The sequence below is a fragment of the Macaca thibetana genome, chromosome 6, assembly GCF_024542745.1.
Source record: "Macaca thibetana thibetana isolate TM-01 chromosome 6, ASM2454274v1, whole genome shotgun sequence".
Classification (NCBI taxonomy): Eukaryota; Metazoa; Chordata; class Mammalia; order Primates; family Cercopithecidae; genus Macaca; species Macaca thibetana.
Genome location: NC_065583.1, coordinates 70,057,034 through 70,077,786, shown reverse-complemented (window position 1 = coordinate 70,077,786; position 20,753 = coordinate 70,057,034). Strand labels below are relative to the sequence as shown.

The window sequence follows — 20,753 nt, the reverse complement described above, 5'->3', positions numbered from 1 at the left end:
TATTCATTTTCCTTAGAGTTCTTTCGCTGGGAGCTATTAGCAATGCCTAGAGAAAACACCTGACCCTTGCCAGTATGTGTCTGTCTCTGGTCTGCCCAGGGTGGTAGGGTTGATTTCACTGGAGCCAACAGGATGAGTCCCTACAGGGCAGCATGCACAGTAGCTGTTATAGCAGAAGAAATGAGAAAAGGAACAGGTCTACAGGTTAGAATGCTTGTTCTTGTTCTCTCTTCTTGTTAAATGATCAGTAACACATCCTTTGCTAATAATATAATGGGTAGCAGGTTAAAACTCAAAGTTAAGTTGGAAATCAGCTATTTGGATTCATTTACAGTTTAGAGGTAAAAAACCAAGATCCAGAAAATGTAAAAGACTCTCCCAAAATATTTCTATATTTATGTTTAAATGTCAATGTGGGGCTTGATAGCATTTCAGACAGGATAAGATTCACTGATGTGAAGACCTGCATGGAGAAGGACTAACGCATGTTGAATATGCATGCTCAATATGTGTGCATTCGGCCCCTTGACTGGAACAGCTCCCAGAGACAAAAATAGGCAATAGCAGCCCTCCTGCAATGGCAGCATAATCTGAGTTCCCCTTTACAAATGTAAGTTCACTGTCAGGGCTGTTGGGCTCAAAGACACTTTCTGTGGGGTACAGGTTGCTCCAGAGAATGAAAGCTAACCTGACAGAGTGAACGATGATAGTTGGCATCAGCCATGCCTGTTTCTTAATTTTGTTAATTAAACCTTAAAAGAAAAATTTTCTAGGAATAATTCACCTGTAGATTAAATAAAGCTTTTTGGCTGCAGATACAGTTCCTTAAAGGATGCGTCTTGCTGAATTGCTGTGTAGCGTGCTAGAATGCACACCCTCCTTTCACTGTACAGGCTCTTTATCTCATGTAGGGGGCACTTCAAAAAGTTTGTAAGAAAATGGTGAAAAGTGATGAAAAAATATAAACTTTATTTCTCAACATAAACTGCATCAAGGTCAAGACACTTTTGTAAGTGATAACACCAGCCATTTAGTCTATCCCTAGAGAACTGAGGATCCTGGGAATTTAACCATGTCAATGCAGTCTTTTTACATTATTAACTGAAAAAACAATAAGTGTTCCTTATAGAGATTTTAAGATAAGGAAACAAAAAGAAGTCAGAAGGAACCAAGTTACTACTGTAAGGTAGATGCCTGATTATTTTCTATTGAAAGTCTCACCAAATTGTCCTTGTTTGATAAGAGGAATGAGCATGAGCATTTTTGTGGTGGAAAAGGATTCTCTGGTGAATGTGTCCTGGGAATTTTGTTGCTACAGCTTTGGCTAACTCTCTCAAAACAGTCTCATATGAAATGCATGTTATTTTTCTTTGGCCCTCCAGAAAGTCAACAGACAAAATGCCTTGAGCATCCAAATAAACCATTGCCATGACCCTTGCTCTTTACCAATCTGCTTTTGCTTAGATGGACCACTTCCACCTCTTGGTAGCCATTGCTTTGATTGTGCCTTGTCTTCAGGATTATACTGGTAAAGCCATGTTTTATGTCCTGTTATAATTCTTTGAAGAATCGGTTCAGGATTTCAATCCCACTTGTTTAAACTTTCCATTGAAAGCTCTATTTTTGTCTGCATCTGATCTGGGTGCAACAGTGTTGTCATCCATCGAGTGGAAACTTTGCTCAACTTTTAATTTTTCAGTCAGAATTGTGTAAGCTGAACTCACTGAGATGTCTGTGGTGTTGGCTATTGCTTCTGCTGTTGCCAGTCCTCTTCAATTAGGCCATGAGCAAGATTAATTTTTTTTCTCAAAAATTGATGTGAATGATCTGCCACTATGGGCTTCATCTTCAACATTGTCTTATCCCTTCTTAAAATGAGTTATTCTCTTGTATAATGTTAATTTCTTTAGAACATTGTCCCCACAAACTTTTTATAAAGCCTCAATGATTTTGCCATTCTTCCACCCAAGCTTTACCATAAATTTGATGTTTGTTCTTGCTTCAGTTTTAGCAGAATTCATGTTGCTCAGATAGAGGCTCTTTTCAAACTGAAGTCTTCGCCTTTTTAGTGTCTCAAACTAGATCCTGTTTGGACATGTTATGACAAGTTAGTACAAGTTTATTTTGGTACAAAAAATTGTGAGTTTCATGCATAATTTTTTTATAATATGCATTTTCCATGAACTTTTTGAAGACGCCTCATATTTTATGTAACCCAGCTTCTACAGGGAAAAGAAACCTCTAATTGGAACATGATGAGAGTTAAGGGATAGTATGGGAATAGGTCAGTGGAACACCCACAGTATTCCTTCCTGTATGGTAAATCCAGAGTCCCATGAGGATAGCCTCCTTCCAGAGCTCACTTTTTTTCTTTCTTTCTTTACTTTTTTCTTTCTTTGAGATAGAGTCTTGTTCTGTTGCCTAGGTTGGAGTGCAGTGGTGCCATTTCTGCTCACTGCAACCTCTTCCTCCTGGGTTCAAGCTGTTCTCCTTCCTCAGCCTTCCGAGTAGCTGGGATTACAGGCACCTACCACCATGCCTGGCTAATTTTTTTTGTATTTTTAGTAGAGACAGGGTTTCACCATGTTGGCCAGGCTGGACTCAAACTCCTGACCTCAGGTGATCCACCTGCCTCGGCCTCCCAAAGTGCTAGAATTACAGGTGTGAGCCACCACGCCTGGCCCCAGAGCTCATCTTGATAGGCAACACTGAATGTTGACATTTCCAGTCAGCGTGGACAGAGAATCCTGTTTACTTGCATTCCAACCCCCATCCCAGAGAATGTTGTGGTGTCCTCACCCCCAAGGCCTTCCTCAGGCAGCCATCAGCATTAATCAAGAAGCTCCTTCTTCGAGAACGCTGCTGGCACCTACAGCACTTGTGTTCAAAATCAAGAAAGGCCACTCTGGACAACAGGCCTGAGCTCTATTTCTCCATAGATGGTGGGGCTGTCACTTCCCCTTTTCTTCTGTTGTTAAATAGGCAAACAAATAACACCGTTAGTATTCAGGGAAAGTGCCTGGATCCAGTTAATTACCCATTTTCACAAATCTAAGGTAATAAAAATATAAAAGATACTGCTATTCTCCACACCAGGACTATTTTATGGCTGAGAAAGCCTTCCTTTTTCACAGCAGCAGGCAGAACTAATACAAGCCGCCTCACTGTGCACAGATAAGTTCCCCTTTCTCAGTTCATGACCTCAAGCTGATTAGGATCAGCTGCTCTCTGGAGACCTACATGCATCTCTCAATGCCAGGACATGTGCCAGGGCACCTCCTAGCTCCTGCTGCAACTGTCCAGACTAGATACTTGTCAACCCTCCTCACCGTCTGCACTGGTTTCCACCCTGCACACTGTCAGACCCACACACTTGCTGACACACCCTGCTCCCAGCAGGTCTAGATCTCAAGGCAGCATAATTGTGACTTTTTTCTCCCCTCTTATGCTTAACTTTCTTTCTTTTCTATGTACAAAGCTCCCTTTGAAGTACTGTGTCTATTGTAGCAGAGATATAGCTCTATCTACTTGATTTGAGCAGTATCATTATATTCTGACATAGAATATTAAAGTTAATAGTGTTATTTTATGCATCCCAAACACAGATAGACTATAATCTCTCTTACTAAAATAGACATAAGTATTTATAGCTTCATACTGTGGTTTGGGGAGAGAAGATTGATTATAAAACTGTTCAGAAACTTTTTTGATGAATTTATTTCTTTCCCATTGCTTGATATTAAAATATAAATGTTGACTAAGCTCTAATTTAACACAATTTTCACTTTTTCTGCAGCACCTGAAATTCTTAGAGGTTGTGCCTATGGACCTGAGGTGGACATGTGGTCTGTAGGAATAATCACCTACATCTTGTAAGTGAAGAAAAGCAATATTTATGGAAACTGTTTACCTTTCTGTGACATTTTCTAGGTACCTCTAATTCTCATAAAAACCGTAAAGATTACTTTTTGCCTTTTTGTGATTTTCTGTTACATATTAAATGCAGTTGGTGATAGAATTTCCTGAAAATGAACATTGCCTTTTATTTTGTAATTTTCTTGAGACCAGAATTCTTGTCCAGGGCTTTCCTATGTCTATATCCACTATGTAATGTACAGCAGATTTAGGAAACAATTTATTACTTGACAATAGTAAAGAATATGAGCCCAAGACCACCTGTGTAAACTTGCTCTTATTTTACTTATTTGCATCTCATAGAAAATTATTAGACTTATTCCTTTTAAAAGGGCAAATGACTATTTAATTTCTTAAGCAATTCCAAACTGGTATATTTCTTATCAGGAATATTTTAAAAATATTTTAAATGCATTTTAGCTATCAATTTTGTTTCTTATTTCTGTTAGGTTTTCAAGGGTCTTAAATTTAACACCCTACACAAATTTCTTGGGAGAAAAATAAATGAGTGAAATATTTTAACCTCTGGTATCCCCAACTCCATTCCTGAGCTCCTGTCTAGTAAGAAAGAAGGAGTTTCATGAAATTTGCTAAAGACATCTTGGAACTGAAGGTGGTGATGAAAAAAAATCAACCAAATAGAAGAGCGTCTGAAGGAAGAATACTGTAGAACAACTGAAAAATAAGATATCGATGCTTTCAAGAGTTTAGTTCAAAACAAGGAGACTTAGTTGCCATTTAGAGAGTACTACAAAGTTAGTTGTTGGAATGCATAATATTCAAATTTAGAGAAATTTTGAAGGGTTTGAAAATAGGTATATTAGTCTACCTGGGCTGACATAACAAAATATATAGACTGGGTGGCTTAAATAACAGAAAGCGATTTTCTCACAGTTTGGGGGCTGGAAGTCCAAGACCAGAGTGTCAGCACAGTCAGCTTCTGCTGAGGACCCTCTCCTGGCTTGCAGATGGCCGCCCTCTCACGGTGTCCTCACATGGTGGGGAGAAAGAGAGAGCAAGCTCTGTGGAGTCTCTTCTTATGAGGGCACTAATCCCATGAGGAAGACCCCACTCTCATGACCTCATCTAAGCCTGATTGCCTCCCAAGGGTTCCATCTCCAAATACTATCACATTGGGAGCTGGGGCATCAACATATGGATTTTGGGATTGGAGGGGGGAATACAATTCAGTCCACAGCAGAAAGCTTTTAATTAAAGTTGTTTTTAACTTAATAGTAATCTTAAAAAAATTCAATGTCCTGGTGATATGGACTAGGAATGGGCTAACTGTGGTAGGGCCCACAGGCACGTTGGCAAAATCTAAGTTCACCTGATACACAATGGTTGATATCCAAGATGAAAAGGTTTAACAAGCAACTGATAAAATAGCCACCCACTAATATGTAATACAAAAAGATATTTTGTGTGCTCAATTCCTTGTGTCTTTAGAAAAGCTTGAGAGGGGTAGGGTGCAGTGGCTCACACCTGTAATCCCAGCACTTCAGGAGGCCAAGACAGGTGGATCACGAGGTCAGGAGATCGAGACCATCCTGGCTAACATGGTGAAACCCCGTCTCTACTAAAAATATAAAAAATTAGCAGGATATGGTGGTGGGCGCCTGTAATCCCAGCTACTCGGGAGGCTGAAGCAAGAGAATGGTGTGAACCCAGGAGGCGGAAGTTGCAGTGAGCCGAGATTGCGCCACTGCACTCCAGCCTGGGCAACAGAATGAAACTCCGACTCAAAAACAAAAACAAAAAAGCTTGAGAGGAATTTGGAGAGGTAAAGAATCCTGTTTTTGTCCCCAAAACGTAGGTTTGCCCCTAAAGTAGAAATATACCCAATTTATGTACCAATATACCAACAATTGTTACATTGTTGAAATGTACTGGGAGGCATTAAGTATTAATGATATGAAAGAACTTTGAGAGATGGAAGTAGGAAATTAAGTTACATTTACCCAGAAAAATTGGAATGTGGAATACATAATACTTAATGATATCACTGACATGGGAAAATGAAGGGAAAAATATAATTACTTGAGAAATATTTTATTGTAACCCTGAAGATAGTTCTAAAATTCTGTCCTATCGCCTAGTCCATTACCAAATTATACAAACTATTTTATATATTTCTTTTATCTTTATAAGCTTAAGGTAATTAATTAATAGGTTTAGTTGAAAGTAAGAGTGGTAGCCTTCAAAATGAAAATAACAGTGCTGCTTACAACTAATATTCTTTAGTTTTTGGCTAACTTATGTCAGGCCCTAAGCCTGAGGACGTTTTATTTACTCTGTAGTTCATTAATAATTGGTGAAGCCCACTGGCAAGGTTGACTGGCACATTTTCTCTAGTGGGTTGTGCCACTGGATCTCTGTATCTCCTTTATTGGATTGGTTTAATGTACACTTAGTGGCCTGCTGAGCACCTGAGTCTATGACCTCTAACATCTCACTCATTTCACCAGAGTGGCTTGGAGACAGACAGAGTAGAGTATGGAAAGTAACCAAATGGAACTAAAGATCCATTTTGTTAATGCTTCCTGGGAAAGTAAATCTTACAATGAAGCTACATTATGAGCTTCAGTCATATTCTTTCTTCTGTCTTCCAAATGTTGAGGCATTTGTGTTACCGATATTTGTCTGTACGTACCTGGGGCTCTTTTTTTTTTTTAAATAAAGCTATGAATAGACATTGGATTCCTCCTATCAGTGTAAAGAACTCTGTTACCTCTTTTGTCCCTCTTCTTGTGGCTACTGCTGCATTTTAACTTCACTCTTTGCTGCTTTGTGTGTGTGTGTGTGTGTGTGTGTGTGTGTGTTTTGAGATGAAGTCTTGCTCTGTCGCCCAGGCTAGAGTGCAGTGGCACAATCTTGACTCACTGCAACCTGCGCCTTGGTTTCAAGCGATTCCCCTGCCTCAGCCCCCCGAGTACCTGGGATTACAGGCGCGCGCCACCATGCCCGGCTAATTTTTTGTATTTTTAGTAGAGATGGGGTTTCACCATGCTGGCCAGCCTGGTCTCGAACTCCTGACCTCATGATCCACCTGCCTCAGCCTCCCAAAGTGCTGGGATTACAGGTGTGACCCACCGCGCCCGGCCCACTCTTTCCTTCTTAAGAGTTCTAGCTTGTCACCACCAGGCTATTGATATAGCCTTGCTATTTCTAAGAATGCTATTAGGCTGAAAATGAAGGCCATCCTATTTTTTCTCCCAGGAATTCTCGTATCTTTACCTTTTATACCTAAACCCTCTGCCCCTATAGGCAAAAGCTGCAGGACTGGGTCTTATGATCCGATCAGAAATCAGATAGCATCAGAGATTCAAACTCTCTCCTTTAGCTTTGAACACTGAAGTTCTGCCCCAAGGCTTGAAGTTGACACCTTTTACCTCTGTCACCAAAGCACAAAGTCACTGACAGGACTGAAATGAGAGAAAGGGCATGTGAACACTATAACTCTTGACTGGTCATTTTTGTCTCTAGATTTTCAGAAGGGGAAATATAAGGAAACTCCTACACTAAGTCTGGAAAGCTGGCTCATTCTCCATGACTAACTGCAACAGGCCAAAGGTTTCTAGTGTTGTGGAGAGCAGGGCAGGGCAGGCAAGGCCAGACTCTCCCATTGTCAAGGTGAGGACATGTGTCCCATCTCACCTTAGGCTGCTCTTCCACAGGCAGGTCGGGAGTGGGATTCTCTGTGCAGACTGTTCAGTAGGGAAAGGGAGAATGCATTGGCCCAGGCCTCTGCACTGTCAGGCCTTGCATTTTTCTCACTGGCTCCAGAATATCTGGAAGAGACAAAAATTCTCCCAGTGGGACATTCTGTGAGCAAAAGGACATACGAAACTGCTTCGTTCTAAAAACTCATTTTATTAGGATGCACTTTAATTTTTCATGCTATGTGTAACAAACCTGCATGTTGTGCACATGTACGCTAGAACATAAAGTATAAAAAAAAAAAAATTCATGGTGTGTACCAACCTGGTCAGCTTGAGGGAAATCTTTGGGAAAATGTCTTTTATTCATCCTCCCTCCCACCCTCATTTTTTTTCAAATGCAACACATGCAACACATGCCCTGGCATGGGCTTTTTTAAGCAGTTCCCTCTTGGTCCCTACTGATTTTAGAACTTCCACCCATCTATAAACAGTGGACGCTTGGTGGTCCCAAACAACTCGCTTTTCCTTTCTCTCTTGTTAAGATGCCCAAGATTGTTCTCTGTCCCTTTTATCCCATTTTTCCCATTCATTTTTAAGCTGACTCCATAGTAGAAAATGATACAAAGAATAAGGTAAATTGAGGCTGCTCATCTCTTTGGCTGCATCTGGTGGCTATATTAATATTAAACATCTTTTAAGGTCATTCCCTGACAATAGTTTCAGCTCCTATCTTTGTTCACTCTGAAATCCAAACTGGAATGGAATGGAAATATCATAAAGCTTTATTCATTTCTATGGAGGATTTCATAGAATAGGGCAGAATAAAAATAAGTGAAAATTTCTTCTTTCCACTTTTTAATTTCTTTACTCTCAAAATCCCAGCTCTTCCCTTTCATACTAAATTGGAAGTCTGTTCAATCTCTGTCTGCCTGTCTGTCTGTCTTCTCAATACCTGTCAAAAAGTCCATGGAAAGGCTTTAGCATAATGTCTGTAATGTTAGCTATTATTATTCTTGTTCTTCTGTGTAATAAGAATTATACAAATTATTATTATTATACAATAATTATAATTATTATTATAGCTTTTTGTAGAAATCCTAAGTTGGTTTTATATTAATTCCTACTTCCTGAGGACTTGATTATGTGTTCACACTATCAATAGTGAATTGTAATAAGGCAGTTGCATGCTCGTGCTAAGTAGACTTGCTTCCATAGTAGGAAGCTGTGAAAAAGAACAGTCTTGAATTCCTACAGAAATTTGATGAAATATACTTGAGCTTTTAAAGACATTTTATTCTCTATATTTTATTCCTCTAGACTCTGTGGATTTGAACCATTCTATGATGAAAGAGGCGATCAGTTCATGTTCAGAAGAATTCTGAATTGTGAATATTACTTTATCTCCCCCTGGTGGGATGAAGTATCTCTAAATGCCAAGGACTTGGTAAGTGTAACCAAAACAAAATGAAACAAAATGAAATAAATTTATTTTTAACTAATTAATGGGCAGTACAGTTTTTAAAATCTTTACCCTTATTAATATCATGTTTTCTTTCTATTTTAAAGTATTTTTAATAAAATTAGTTCATTAATACATTTTCCTTAGAGAATAAAAACTAGATATGTTTTTGACTCCTCACTAGTTGAATTATCAAAAACTACAATTACTACAGTATTAACGAGCTTTTAATACCTGATAAGTATTAAAACCTTGCTTATGAAGAAAGCTGTGCTGGGTAAATTCAAACACAGTTTACACAGAATTCTGTTTTAACATGGCTTGCAATTGCCTAGAATTTAGATATACTTCATTTCTTTTTTTTTTTTTTTTGAGACAAGGTCTCACTGTCACCCAGACTGGAGTGTAATGGCATGATCATGGTTCACTGTAGCCTCCAACTCCTGGGCTTAAGCAGTCCTCCCACCTCAACCTCCTGAGTAGCTGGGACACAGGTGCATGCCACCACACCCGGCTAATTTTTAAATGTTTTTTTGTAAATATGGGGTCTTGCTATGTTGCCCAGGCTGGCCTCAAACTCTTGCCCTCAGGCAATTCTCCCACTTTGGCCTCTCAAAGTGCTGGGATTACAGGTGTGAGCCACTGCACCTAGCCTAGATATACTTCAAGTAAAACAATATTGCTTCCTGAAATTTCATTCAAATTTATTAAAAATCCTGATAGTAACATAAGTCCCATTATGTATCATTGGCATTATAAAAATGTTCCACTGTGTTAATAGTTCATTTTGTTTGTTTGTTTTTACATTGCTTCTCACTTAAGTTAATACTGACTTAACTTAAGTCATTTGTTTGCATTCAGGAAATCCATACCTTCTGAGGAGGTCACTCATCGCTTATAAAATAAAGAGGATGCTAACATGAGATTGAAACATTTATCATCAATCCACTAGAGAAAAACCACACGGACATAATCGAAAGCTGACTTTTGAATCATAGAAGGTTAGATGTAAAGAGGACTAGATGCCTCCTAAGAGGCATCTAGATGTACAAGTGGACAATTATGTACAACATGCCTCTTAGATGTACAACATGCCTCTTAGGAGGCATCTAGTCCTCCTCTCATTTTAAAGATGAGAATGCTAAAGACCAGAGAGGTGAAATGATTGCTAAGGTCACACAGCTTCCCAGCAGAAAGACATTATTAGGGCTGATCCAGTTTTCCAGACTCCCTTTCCAGTGCTCTTTTTTCTTCAAGCATTTCTTCCTTACCCTCTGTGTTCCTTCATGGAACAGACTCCCTAAGGCTCATGGCTTTTCCAGCATGACTGGGAAGAGAAAGTCAGTGTGTGTGATGTGTGATATATAGATATGTCATTGCAACTCCTTCCTCAAGTCATACCTTATGCTCCCAAACATCCCTTGAATCCATCCAGTTCTCTCCCCTGGACCACTGCCCCAACCTCCTATCTGATTTGCCTGCCTCTTCTCATGTCTTTCTCAAATACAGTCTGCACAGGATTCAAAGGGATGGTCTTATAAATAAATCACATCATGTCCTTGTCCTGCTTTAAGAATCTTAGGATAAAATCCAAAACCCATAACAAGATCTACATGATGCTGCCTGGTCTGGGGCCTGCCAGTCTCTCCTGTGCCATCACTCACTTCACATCTCTCTCCTTTGCTCACTCTTCAGTCTAGTGCACCACATTTCTAGTTTATCATCAGCATATCTCAGGATATTGCCATGGCTCTTTCTTCTGCTCTGTAATGTTCTCTCTTTCTTCCTCCCCACCTTCTCCTCCATTACACATACACCCATACACACACACACACACACACACACACACACACACACACACCCAGGTAACTCTTATTCTCAAGCCCCAGCTGCCACTAGAGATCCCTTGAGAGGCATGGTTGGCCTTCCCCTTCAGTCCCTCCTGCCTACAGTTGGTTCCTTCTGCCAAAATCTTCCTTTACCCCCTGCACTCCCCAGTTCATAACAGTCATCATGTATATATTTAATGGTCCTCCCTAATTAGATTTTAAGCTCTGAGGCAGGACAAAGCATGTGTACCCAGACCTCAGAACCACATGGGCATATAGTACAGACTCAGTAAATGTTCATTGGATGAAACAATGGATCCGGAAGTACCCCATGAAGTTTTAGAGTCTGACACACCTGGATTTAAGTGCCCCCTTTGTCATGTCCTGGAAGTGTAACCTTGGGCTCATGATCTAACCTTGCCATGCTTTAGTTTTCTCATCTAGGATAATTGTACCTATCTCTAGGTTGTTGTGAGAATTAAGGAACATAATCTATGTTAAGTAACTAATATCAACTAACTTAGTAATAGTACTCTTATTTAGCCTTCCTTCCATTTCTTTTCACCCTTAATAAATATTAAGTGAATAAGAGGGTTAGCTTTGATGTTCCTTCAGCTAGATCCCATGTTAGTTTATCACTACTTAAAACTTCAGAACTGGAAGAATCCTTGAGCTCCATAAATGTATACTTACTAAAAAAAACCCACATCTGTTGTGTCATTGGCAGAGACTAAGTGCTGAGGAGTTGGGGAATTGGATGTAAGGGGTACCACAGGGTAATGGCGAGGTTTTGAGTGTGATTCTGACCTTCAGAAAGTTTCCTAACAATTCAGTTAGGATTGTTATCAATATCTTCAAATGTAAAGATTAGCAATGGTGTATATAAATTTTTGGTGCACATTGACTTTCAATAAATTCTTTGCATTTTCATGAGGAAGATAGTAATGATGAGGGAGAGGAGAAAAATGATTCAAAAATAAAAAGAAAATACCTAATTGTCAAAAATGTTGTAAGGATTAGGTCTCATTTACATGAAATTATTAATAGCCCTGTTCAACAGATGATAGCTATGACTACTATCAGATTTTTATTTACTACCATGCCTTCTTTCTCTTAACCATCCTGCCTTCCTCCATGTCCTCTCAGATTTTAAGCCTAAAAAGCCTCATGTCTCTGTCCACTACAAATCTAGCCCAGAAACACATTCTTTGCAGAAAGGAAGTGAACAGAGAACCAGATAGTATTTATTCCTCATTTGCCTTGCCACCTGATTTCCTTAGCCTGTGTTCACGTCTCCTTAGGTAATTAGAGGTAGAAAAGACCTAAGACTTACAACCACTCAAAGCTCCTTATTTTACACGTGAGCAGGCCAAGGTACAGAGAGAGTGACCGCCTTGGAGACGTCATGGTGTAGTGGCCACAAGATGCACTCTGACATACACAGACCTGAGTTTAAATACAGGCTCCATCAATTCCAAATTGTCTGACCTGAGGCAAGTCACTAACTCTTTCTGAGCTTCCCTCCTTCCCTCATTTATGAATTGGCACTATTAGTTCCAAATGATAAGGCTACTAAAAGATGACATGAGTTTTGAAAACCTTATATATGCATCTAAGAAGCAATTACAAAGGAATTAAAGTGGAAATAAGATTCTGTAAGGAAAGGGCCTGAGGGGGTGTCCACAGGCAATTCATATGTTTGTCTATATCTAGGGTCACAAAAGTAGCGAGCGGCATAACCAGGGCTTGAATGCACTTCCTGACTCCCAATAGTCTCTACATCATATCAGGTCACCCCTACTAAGCCCAGGATTGTGGATTATTTTATTTGTTGACCTTCCTGGCAATTTATTGACTGCCCATCCTCACAAGCAGTAGTAAACCTCCAAGAATGGGCTGCCATTGATTGAACTCCATTCTTTAAGCAAATCATGCCCTCAAGCCACTGACTTCCTGGATTATAAAATGATGTTTAAATTCTAGGCTTAGTCCTTCAAGTACCCTCAAGGGGTTAGAAAGAACTGTAAACCCCAAGATAGAAACATACGGTAGTATTCCGTAAGTGCTGGGATACTCTCCCTGTTGTTTGCCATTTAATCCCCACAGAAAGAATGATGGTGCATGAATGATTCCATTCTGTTACCATAGAGATGTACTTTAAGTTCTGAATTCTAGGTGATTGTGAAATGCAGCCCAGAATTATTTTGCTTGTTCTACCTTAAAAGAACTTCCAGTCCACAGGCAAGGGAGGAGCTGTTTCTTGACTTCTGTTGGAAAGCCGTCTGCTACTTTGGGGGTATATGGCCCTGTCTTCTCAGACTCCCTCAGCTACTGCTACCTGAAGCCATTCCTACCTACAGTAGGACTTAAACAATTTTTTTCTAACATGTATTTAGTGGTACTGCTGGGAAATAGAATAAGACCTGCAAGTTTGTAAGCTGAGGGCAAGCCCAGGTCATCATAAAAACCTCACTAAGTTTATGGTTCTTTATTATTTCAGGTCAGAAAATTAATTGTTTTGGATCCAAAGAAACGGCTGACTACCTTTCAAGCTCTCCAGCATCCGTGGGTCACAGGTAAAGCAGCCAATTTTGTACACATGGATACCGCTCAAAAGAAGCTTCAAGAATTCAATGCTCGGCGTAAGCTTAAGGTAAGATAGCATATATTTTGTTTTGTTTTGTTTTCAAAAAAACTATCTCCTCTTGATCTATCAATAATAGTTCTAATGTTCTTCATCTAATACTATTATTTATTTATTAAGGCACCAGGGCAAATCCTGCTTTGAAATTCCAATAAGGCTGACACAAAGCTACTTAAGTTTTCTTATACTCTTATAAGGAATTCATGATTAATAAAGGGAATTTGTTTTAGGTTGATATTTACATACCAAATATATTATTGCTGCTTCTCATCTAATTAAAGTGTACTGCTTAAACAGCATTGTTCAGGAAAAACTGATATTCAGAAAATTGTTTTCTTTCAGAATATGTAAAACTTGGGAAACAATTTTTGAAACTATATTTACTAATATAGATAAATAATTTACTTGACAAAAATTTAAAAAATTAAGTGATATAGTAAATTACTTATCATTTTATATAGTACCTATGGAATAGAGATTAGGAGCTTTTCTATTACATAACTGTGTTTAGGACTAACTATGTAAGTAGAGGATCTCAGAGAGCAGCTAGGAGTCAGAGTTAGGGTCCTATGCCGCTATTGCTTACAGTCTGATACAGAGTAAACAAATCTGAAAGGTTCCATGGTCACATTAATTATAAATACCCCAAATTAAATAGTCTTGACTTAACCTAGGATTTCTCAAGCTAGTTTGATTATGGAACTCTTGTATCCCCATGATGACATCCATATGGTAAAAACTACTAACATCCACAGAACTAGTGTTCCGTAAAACAAATACACTAGGAAACACAGTTTAAAATTTTCAAAGATTGGTTAGTCACAGGTAAACACAAGTACTCAGGCTTTCAGTTGTCCAGACGGTTAAATACACTAATTTGTATTTAATTAGAGATTAAAGAGGTTTTACTGTTCATTCTCCAAATTTTATTTTGGCAAACATGTAGGAATAAGGTACTTTGAAAACTTTAAAACTAACCTATAAAATAGAATCCCTAAATGCAAAGCTGGGGTTGAGCTCTGATTTGAGGTGTTAAAGCAGAGGTAACACTTGACACTCTTCTGTTTCCAATCAGGCAGCGGTGAAGGCTGTGGTGGCCTCTTCCCGGCTGGGAAGTGCCAGCAGCAGCCATGGCAACATCCAGGAGAGCCACAAGGCTAGCCGAGACCCTTCTCCAATCCAAGACGGCAACGAGGACATGAAAGCTATTCCAGAAGGAGAGAAAATTCAAAGCGATGGGGCCCAAGCCGCAGTTAAGGGGGCACAGGCTGAGCTGATGAAGGTGCAAGCCTTAGAGAAAGTTAAAGGTTCAGATATAAATGCTGAAGAGGCCCCCAGGATGGTGCCCAAGGCAGTGGAGGATGGGATAAAGGTGGCTGACCTGGAACTAGAGAAGGGCCTAGCAGAGGAGAAGCTGAAGACTGTGGAGGAAGTAGCAGCTCCCAGGGAAGGGCAAGGAAGCTCTGCTGTGGGCTTTGACGTTCCACAGCAAGATGTGATCCTGCCAGAGTACTAAACCAGCTTCCTTCAGATCTGGAAGTCAAACACCGGCATTTTATGTACTTTGTCCTTCAGCAAGGAAGGTGTGGAAGCATGATATGTACTATAGTGATTCTGTTTTTGAGGTGCAAAAAAAATACATATATACCAGTTGGTAATTCTAACTTCAATGCATGTGACTGCTTTATGAAAATAATAGTGTCTTCTACGGCATGTAATGGATACCTAATACCGATGAGTTAAATTTTGCAAGTAAACACAACATAACACTTAAAAACATACATTTTCAGCAACCAGTGGCACATATTTGAAGTGAATAGTAGCAAATTGTTTTTGCTTTGAAAACCTAGCCATCCTACATCCTTTGGATTTCTTCACAAGGCAGTAATTCCTTTGAACTACTGCTTAGCTAATATTAGGCAGTGCTAAAAGACATGTTCCCATAAGTTTTACAACATTTTACTTTTTATCATTGATGTGTTCAAACTGTTTACAAGGAGATGCTTGTAGATATAGTTGTACATATATGCAAAAAAAAAAAAAATCTACTTGCAATGGTAAGAAATTGAAGTATCCTTTAAAGGCCATGAAGCCATATGTCCCTAAAGCTTGTGTGTGCAGAATGCTTTATTTTATTCTTATTTATATATACTATATTAATAATAACCAAAATGTTCTAAGATTCTGCCATTTTACAACCCTGGAGGAAGTAATTTACAAACTCATGCTGAGTTTCATTCTTTCCTTCACCTGCTCTCCAATAAGATGACTTTCTGATAGACAAAGCTTAGGGCGTAATAAAGAAACAGGGAAGAAAAGAAGGTAAGACTGTCCTTAAACTGATGAAGATAAGATTGATTCCTTTTCATTTTCCAGATAAAATTGTATTTACTCATGAATTTATACAAATTTACAGATAAGAACATTTTAATGCATAAAATCTATAATTACCAAGGTTCAAATATTTACAAAAATCTATTTCACAGGTTACTGCCAAAATGTCTTAATAGAGTAGGAATAATATTCTGTTATAAGATTATTAATTATTGACTTTAATAGAGTAAGAAAACATTATTCTTTACCAAAGCTCTTTTTTAAATCCAATTGATGGTTATCGACACATATCCCTTACAAACCAAAATTCTTTATGAAAAGCTAGTATGTCTTTTTCTCATATTTGGAATGAAAGTACCCACATTTTACAATGTAGTATTGAGAATGTGCCTGCCAAGAAATTTAGCACAATGCAATTTATTTACCTTAAAAAACAAACAAAAACAAAAAGAAAAATACTGATTTCAAATCAGTCTCTTAAAAAGCTGGAACATTAGACCTAGTATTTTATTATGATTTTTCCCAGAATAAATATAATTTCTCCTTGACTTTCATAGAAACACTTTCCCCTTATAGAAATTGCACTAAGTATCTCCAATTTATTTCTAGTTTGAGTTGAAATGAATATTTTATCAGATTAATTATGTGTCTATTTTTGGTGGGTTAATTTTAAAAAGAATTCATTTTAAAAAATAATTATTTTCAGAGACCAAATTAAAGACAATAAAAAATGGCTATCACATAAAATTCCTTATTAAAAAAAGAGATCTTAAATTATGTTGGCTCTCCCTCAAAACTATTAAATTAGACAATGAAATTAAAGCTCCAGGTTGTAGAGGCTGTTGGACCTCAGTTGACTTTCTTCTTTTCAATCACAAATCTCCCTCTACTACTATTCTCATGGGAAGGAAACAAGGTAGGACTTCTTATCTTTCATAGTTTAAGAATCTTAACAGGTCACTGATACGGAGCCCTGAAGAGGCACATCATCTGGGCTCAGAAGATTATTTTTTGTTTTGTTTTATTTGTACTATCTAGTAGAGAGCACTTTTCTTATTCCCTCTGTCCTTCCTTCCTCGTTTAATTATTCCGTCTCAGAATTCCCATGTTGTCCATTATAAGGGGCTCACTGTTTTTAACCTTTAAGAATGCCTTCTTTATTAAGCATTAAGATTTCCATTTAAGAGGATCAATTTCCTGTTGTACTTTTTACCACGAGACTGAACACACACACACGTATGTATTGGAAGAGCAAAGAGAGGGAAGGGGGTCTTGTTAGAAAGTGGCACTTAGCTGAAAGATCAGAACACATCATTCCTCCCTGCTCACCCCCATACTGTTCCAAGGGCAGTTGTTACATTATTCCCACACTACGGTAGGGCTGACTGCATTCGTTGGCCCTGTGAACTATAGAAACAACATTGCAAATACCTTGGCCAATGTGTATCTTAGAATTTACTCATTTAAATGAGCGCATATTACCACTCCTCGACATGAGTACTCAAGAGTTGAGGATAATTCCCTCTATCTTTTTAAACCTATAAACTACATTTCTAAAAAATCAATGGGAGTTTTAAATTTTGACTCATGTTAGAGATTAGATTCTGATAATGACTATATAGTGACTAATTTCGTTGTTTCAGTAGGAAACAAGTCAAACTTTCAAAAACGTTGGTCATTTCAGTCAAATTATTCAAAGATTTCATATATATACATCCTAAGTTAAGATATTTATGTTAACATTTTTGAAAGAACAGTCAATGTTTATATTGCTTGTTAAAATGGAATGTATTGTCTATTTCAAAGATTACTTAGCTAAATAATAGTAGACAGAGATTTAATTTAACAAAATACTTCATTACATCACTCCTAATTGGCAATATAGTCACAAAGCAAAATAATTAAAATTTCAGCAAAAAATAAATTACATTTTGCATTTTAGAGCTAACAATTATCAAGTTACATTATCGGTTTTTATTTTGAGATAAGTTCAGATACATAGCATAAACTAGGTTTTGTTGTTTTTTTCTTTTAACTATGAAGGACAGTCTTGAATTATTTCCCCCATTAACAAAGTCTAATTGGAATCCAGTATTTTTTTCTCAAACTAGTTTCACTTGTCCCAGAACACATAAATAGGTAAAAATCAGAATAATATGGTTGTAGAACTTAACTGTCCACAAGTGCATTATATAAATATAAATATAATGCAAGCACATGTCATTTAAGATTTTCTATTAGTCACATTTTAAGAAAAATAGATGAAATTATAGTATTTTTAATCCAATTCATCCAAATTATTCTATCAATATATAGGTAATATTAAAATTTAATGAGATATTTTGAATTCTTTATTTTTATACTGTTTTCAAAACCAGGAGTGTATGTTAGGCCTTTGGTACATCAAGTGCTCAATAGTCACATGTGGCTAGTGGCTACCATATTAGACAGCACTGGTCTAGATACTTTTTATTTTAAGCAAAGTGACACTTGAAGTTCTATGCTTAGATTTAAGTGGCCTGTTTTCACATTGAGGAGCTGGTGGGAGGCCAAAAAGAAAGTGTTTCAGAAATGTTACACACTGAGTAAAAGCTTATTGACCACTCCTGCCCATTCATGTGCTTCAGAGGGGAAATGATTCCTAACATGACTTCAAAGAACAACACTTTCCTGGGCATTACTAAATTATCTCCTGACTAATCCCTCTGATTCCTGATGGGCCCTGGAGTCTTGACTACAGCCTAGAGTCTCCTGAGTACTGCCATGATGCCAATAGTATTCTTGCTTACCAAAATCTACTGTCAGCCAACCATGTGTCTTCATTCAGGAAGGACTGCACATAGAATCCGATTTTGAGGCCTGGATTAAGCTGCATGCCATCCTTGTATCACAGGCAATATGTCTTTCTGGAAATCTACTGAACCATCCGAAATCTGCATGATGAAGATTGCGTAATGATGGTGATATCATGCCAGTTATCCTCAAAATGGGAATATGACCATTAGCTGGCATTTTTAGATTTCCTTAGAAGGGTTTAATCAACACTGCCATTACGCATGGATTTAACACAAGACTTTTGAAAATTTTTTACATACTGATTTTAGAATAATCCTCAAGGTTCTATAGTCATTTTTAGTGGAAGACAAAAAGAAAGGAACAATTTTTACTGTGACTTCAATTTCATAGTATTTTAAACATATTTTGTAATTCGGAATGTTTAGCAATCCCTGTGTCCTGTTTCACATGCATGGTACCTGATAGTGGGTTGCCTACAGGCTGAAGATTTGGAGAGAGCCATTGTGTTTCATAAATCAGTTTTTATTGCACAGAAGCAGCTGGTTGTATTTCAAGTTGGAAAAAGAAAAGTAAATGCCAGAAAAGGCAAAGGATAAACTTAGTAAGTCATTTATTTTGTTTTAGAATTGTTTTTGCAAAGCAAAATTTTTTTTTAAAAAGGCCAACAAAGTGAATCAGCAGTAGCATTTTCTTGAAGGTTGACTCAATGTATAATTAACAAATATACATAGCAGAGTCAATCATAGTGCCATTATGTCACTTATTTGTCATTGCAAAGTATTCAGTCTTGTTGTCTAGATTTACTTTAGATGGTGCAAAATTTCCAGACAGTAACCTATGTAAAAGGATTTGTAATTTCCTTATAATTCCTGCCTATTAGTCCATATTCTCATTTCCTTATGTTCATCACTGATGTGTTCCTGATCAGGGTCATTGCTAGTAGTTGAGCATTTACTGGTTGAACACTGTTTAATGGTTAGATGTTATGTGTGTCTGCATTAAAAAAAAATGTACATGTTATTTCATTATTGGTATTATAATATTCATAACCACATGATAAACAGAAATGTACTCAATAATTTCCTATAAAATTTTCCAAAGTGCTTTTATTCCCCTGACACACTCAGGGTGAATTTTTGGCTCCTTGGCAAAAAAAAAAGAGCAAGACCACTGGAGAGAAATCAGCCAGCCACCCACAGTAACCAAGTTCAGCATTTCCTCTTTCTGTATTTTGACCAATATATTAAGAGCAAGTTTTGTCATTATTACTCCTTGTGGATATTACCTGAGATCAAATAATATAATCTCAGCTCATAAAACTTAGCCATTTCTATACTTATCTTGGAGAGCAATAACAAACTTGATTAATTTATGTTTGGTTATTTAAAATTCCAACTTTCATAAATGCTCTGTGATGTACTCAAGACAATTGGATTGTGTGATATTAACTTCAAGAACTCAGTCTGTTCCCTGTCATCTGGATCAGAGGTCCACCAGGGCAAAATAGAAGCCTTGCCGAGAAAGTGAACCATCTTACTCTCCTTTAAAGGAATCAGATATTGCTCTAGAGAAGACTCCAGGCATTGACCTGGTTGAGCTCAAATGAGCCAAGTGGGAGAAAACCTCTTCTCATCCTCTGATTGAAAGTGATACAATTTGAATATTGGTATATTGTCATTGGTCAATAATGGAAAAATGAGATTCCACCAATGGGTTGCTCCTTTCCTGTCTTGGTTTGCTATGCCTTATCCCAGATCAGTGTTTTGTTCCATCCCTATGGCCATCAGGCTTGTCCTCTAAAGCCCTGACAGGAGCATCCCAGACTGGAGAAATGCAGGGTATTTGTGGCCCAGAATTTTGTTTGAAACTCTAAACAGCAATGCTAAGACTGCAAAATTACACTATTCTAAACAGTTGTTTTCAGCTCATTTTGAAGATTGACCTGGAAAACACATGGATATAGAATATACACATTTAATCTTTGCTTGTGATTCACTGTGTCAAAAATGACATTTAATTTTCACTCTGATTAATCTTTATTTTCAATTTAAAAGATTTCAGTCTACTTAAATACAAGACTTTATATTCCAATTTTTGAAAGCTAGTGTTTTCCC

The 20,753-nt window shown here is 37.8% G+C and overlaps 1 protein-coding gene across 1 annotated transcript in view; it reads left to right on the top strand.

The window, feature by feature from the left end:
- The window catches only part of CAMK4 (calcium/calmodulin dependent protein kinase IV), a 258,982-nt gene extending 239,990 nt beyond the window's left edge, over nt 1-18,992 (top strand). The window contains exons 8-11 of the mRNA XM_050793067.1: nt 3,797-3,872; nt 8,895-9,021; nt 13,366-13,518; nt 14,585-18,992. Of these exons, the coding sequence (XP_050649024.1) occupies nt 3,797-3,872; nt 8,895-9,021; nt 13,366-13,518; nt 14,585-15,025 (797 nt within the window). The 3' untranslated portion in view covers nt 15,026-18,992. The remainder of the gene's footprint in view (nt 1-3,796; nt 3,873-8,894; nt 9,022-13,365; nt 13,519-14,584) is intronic.
- Nucleotides 18,993-20,753: the final 1,761 nt, after the last annotated feature.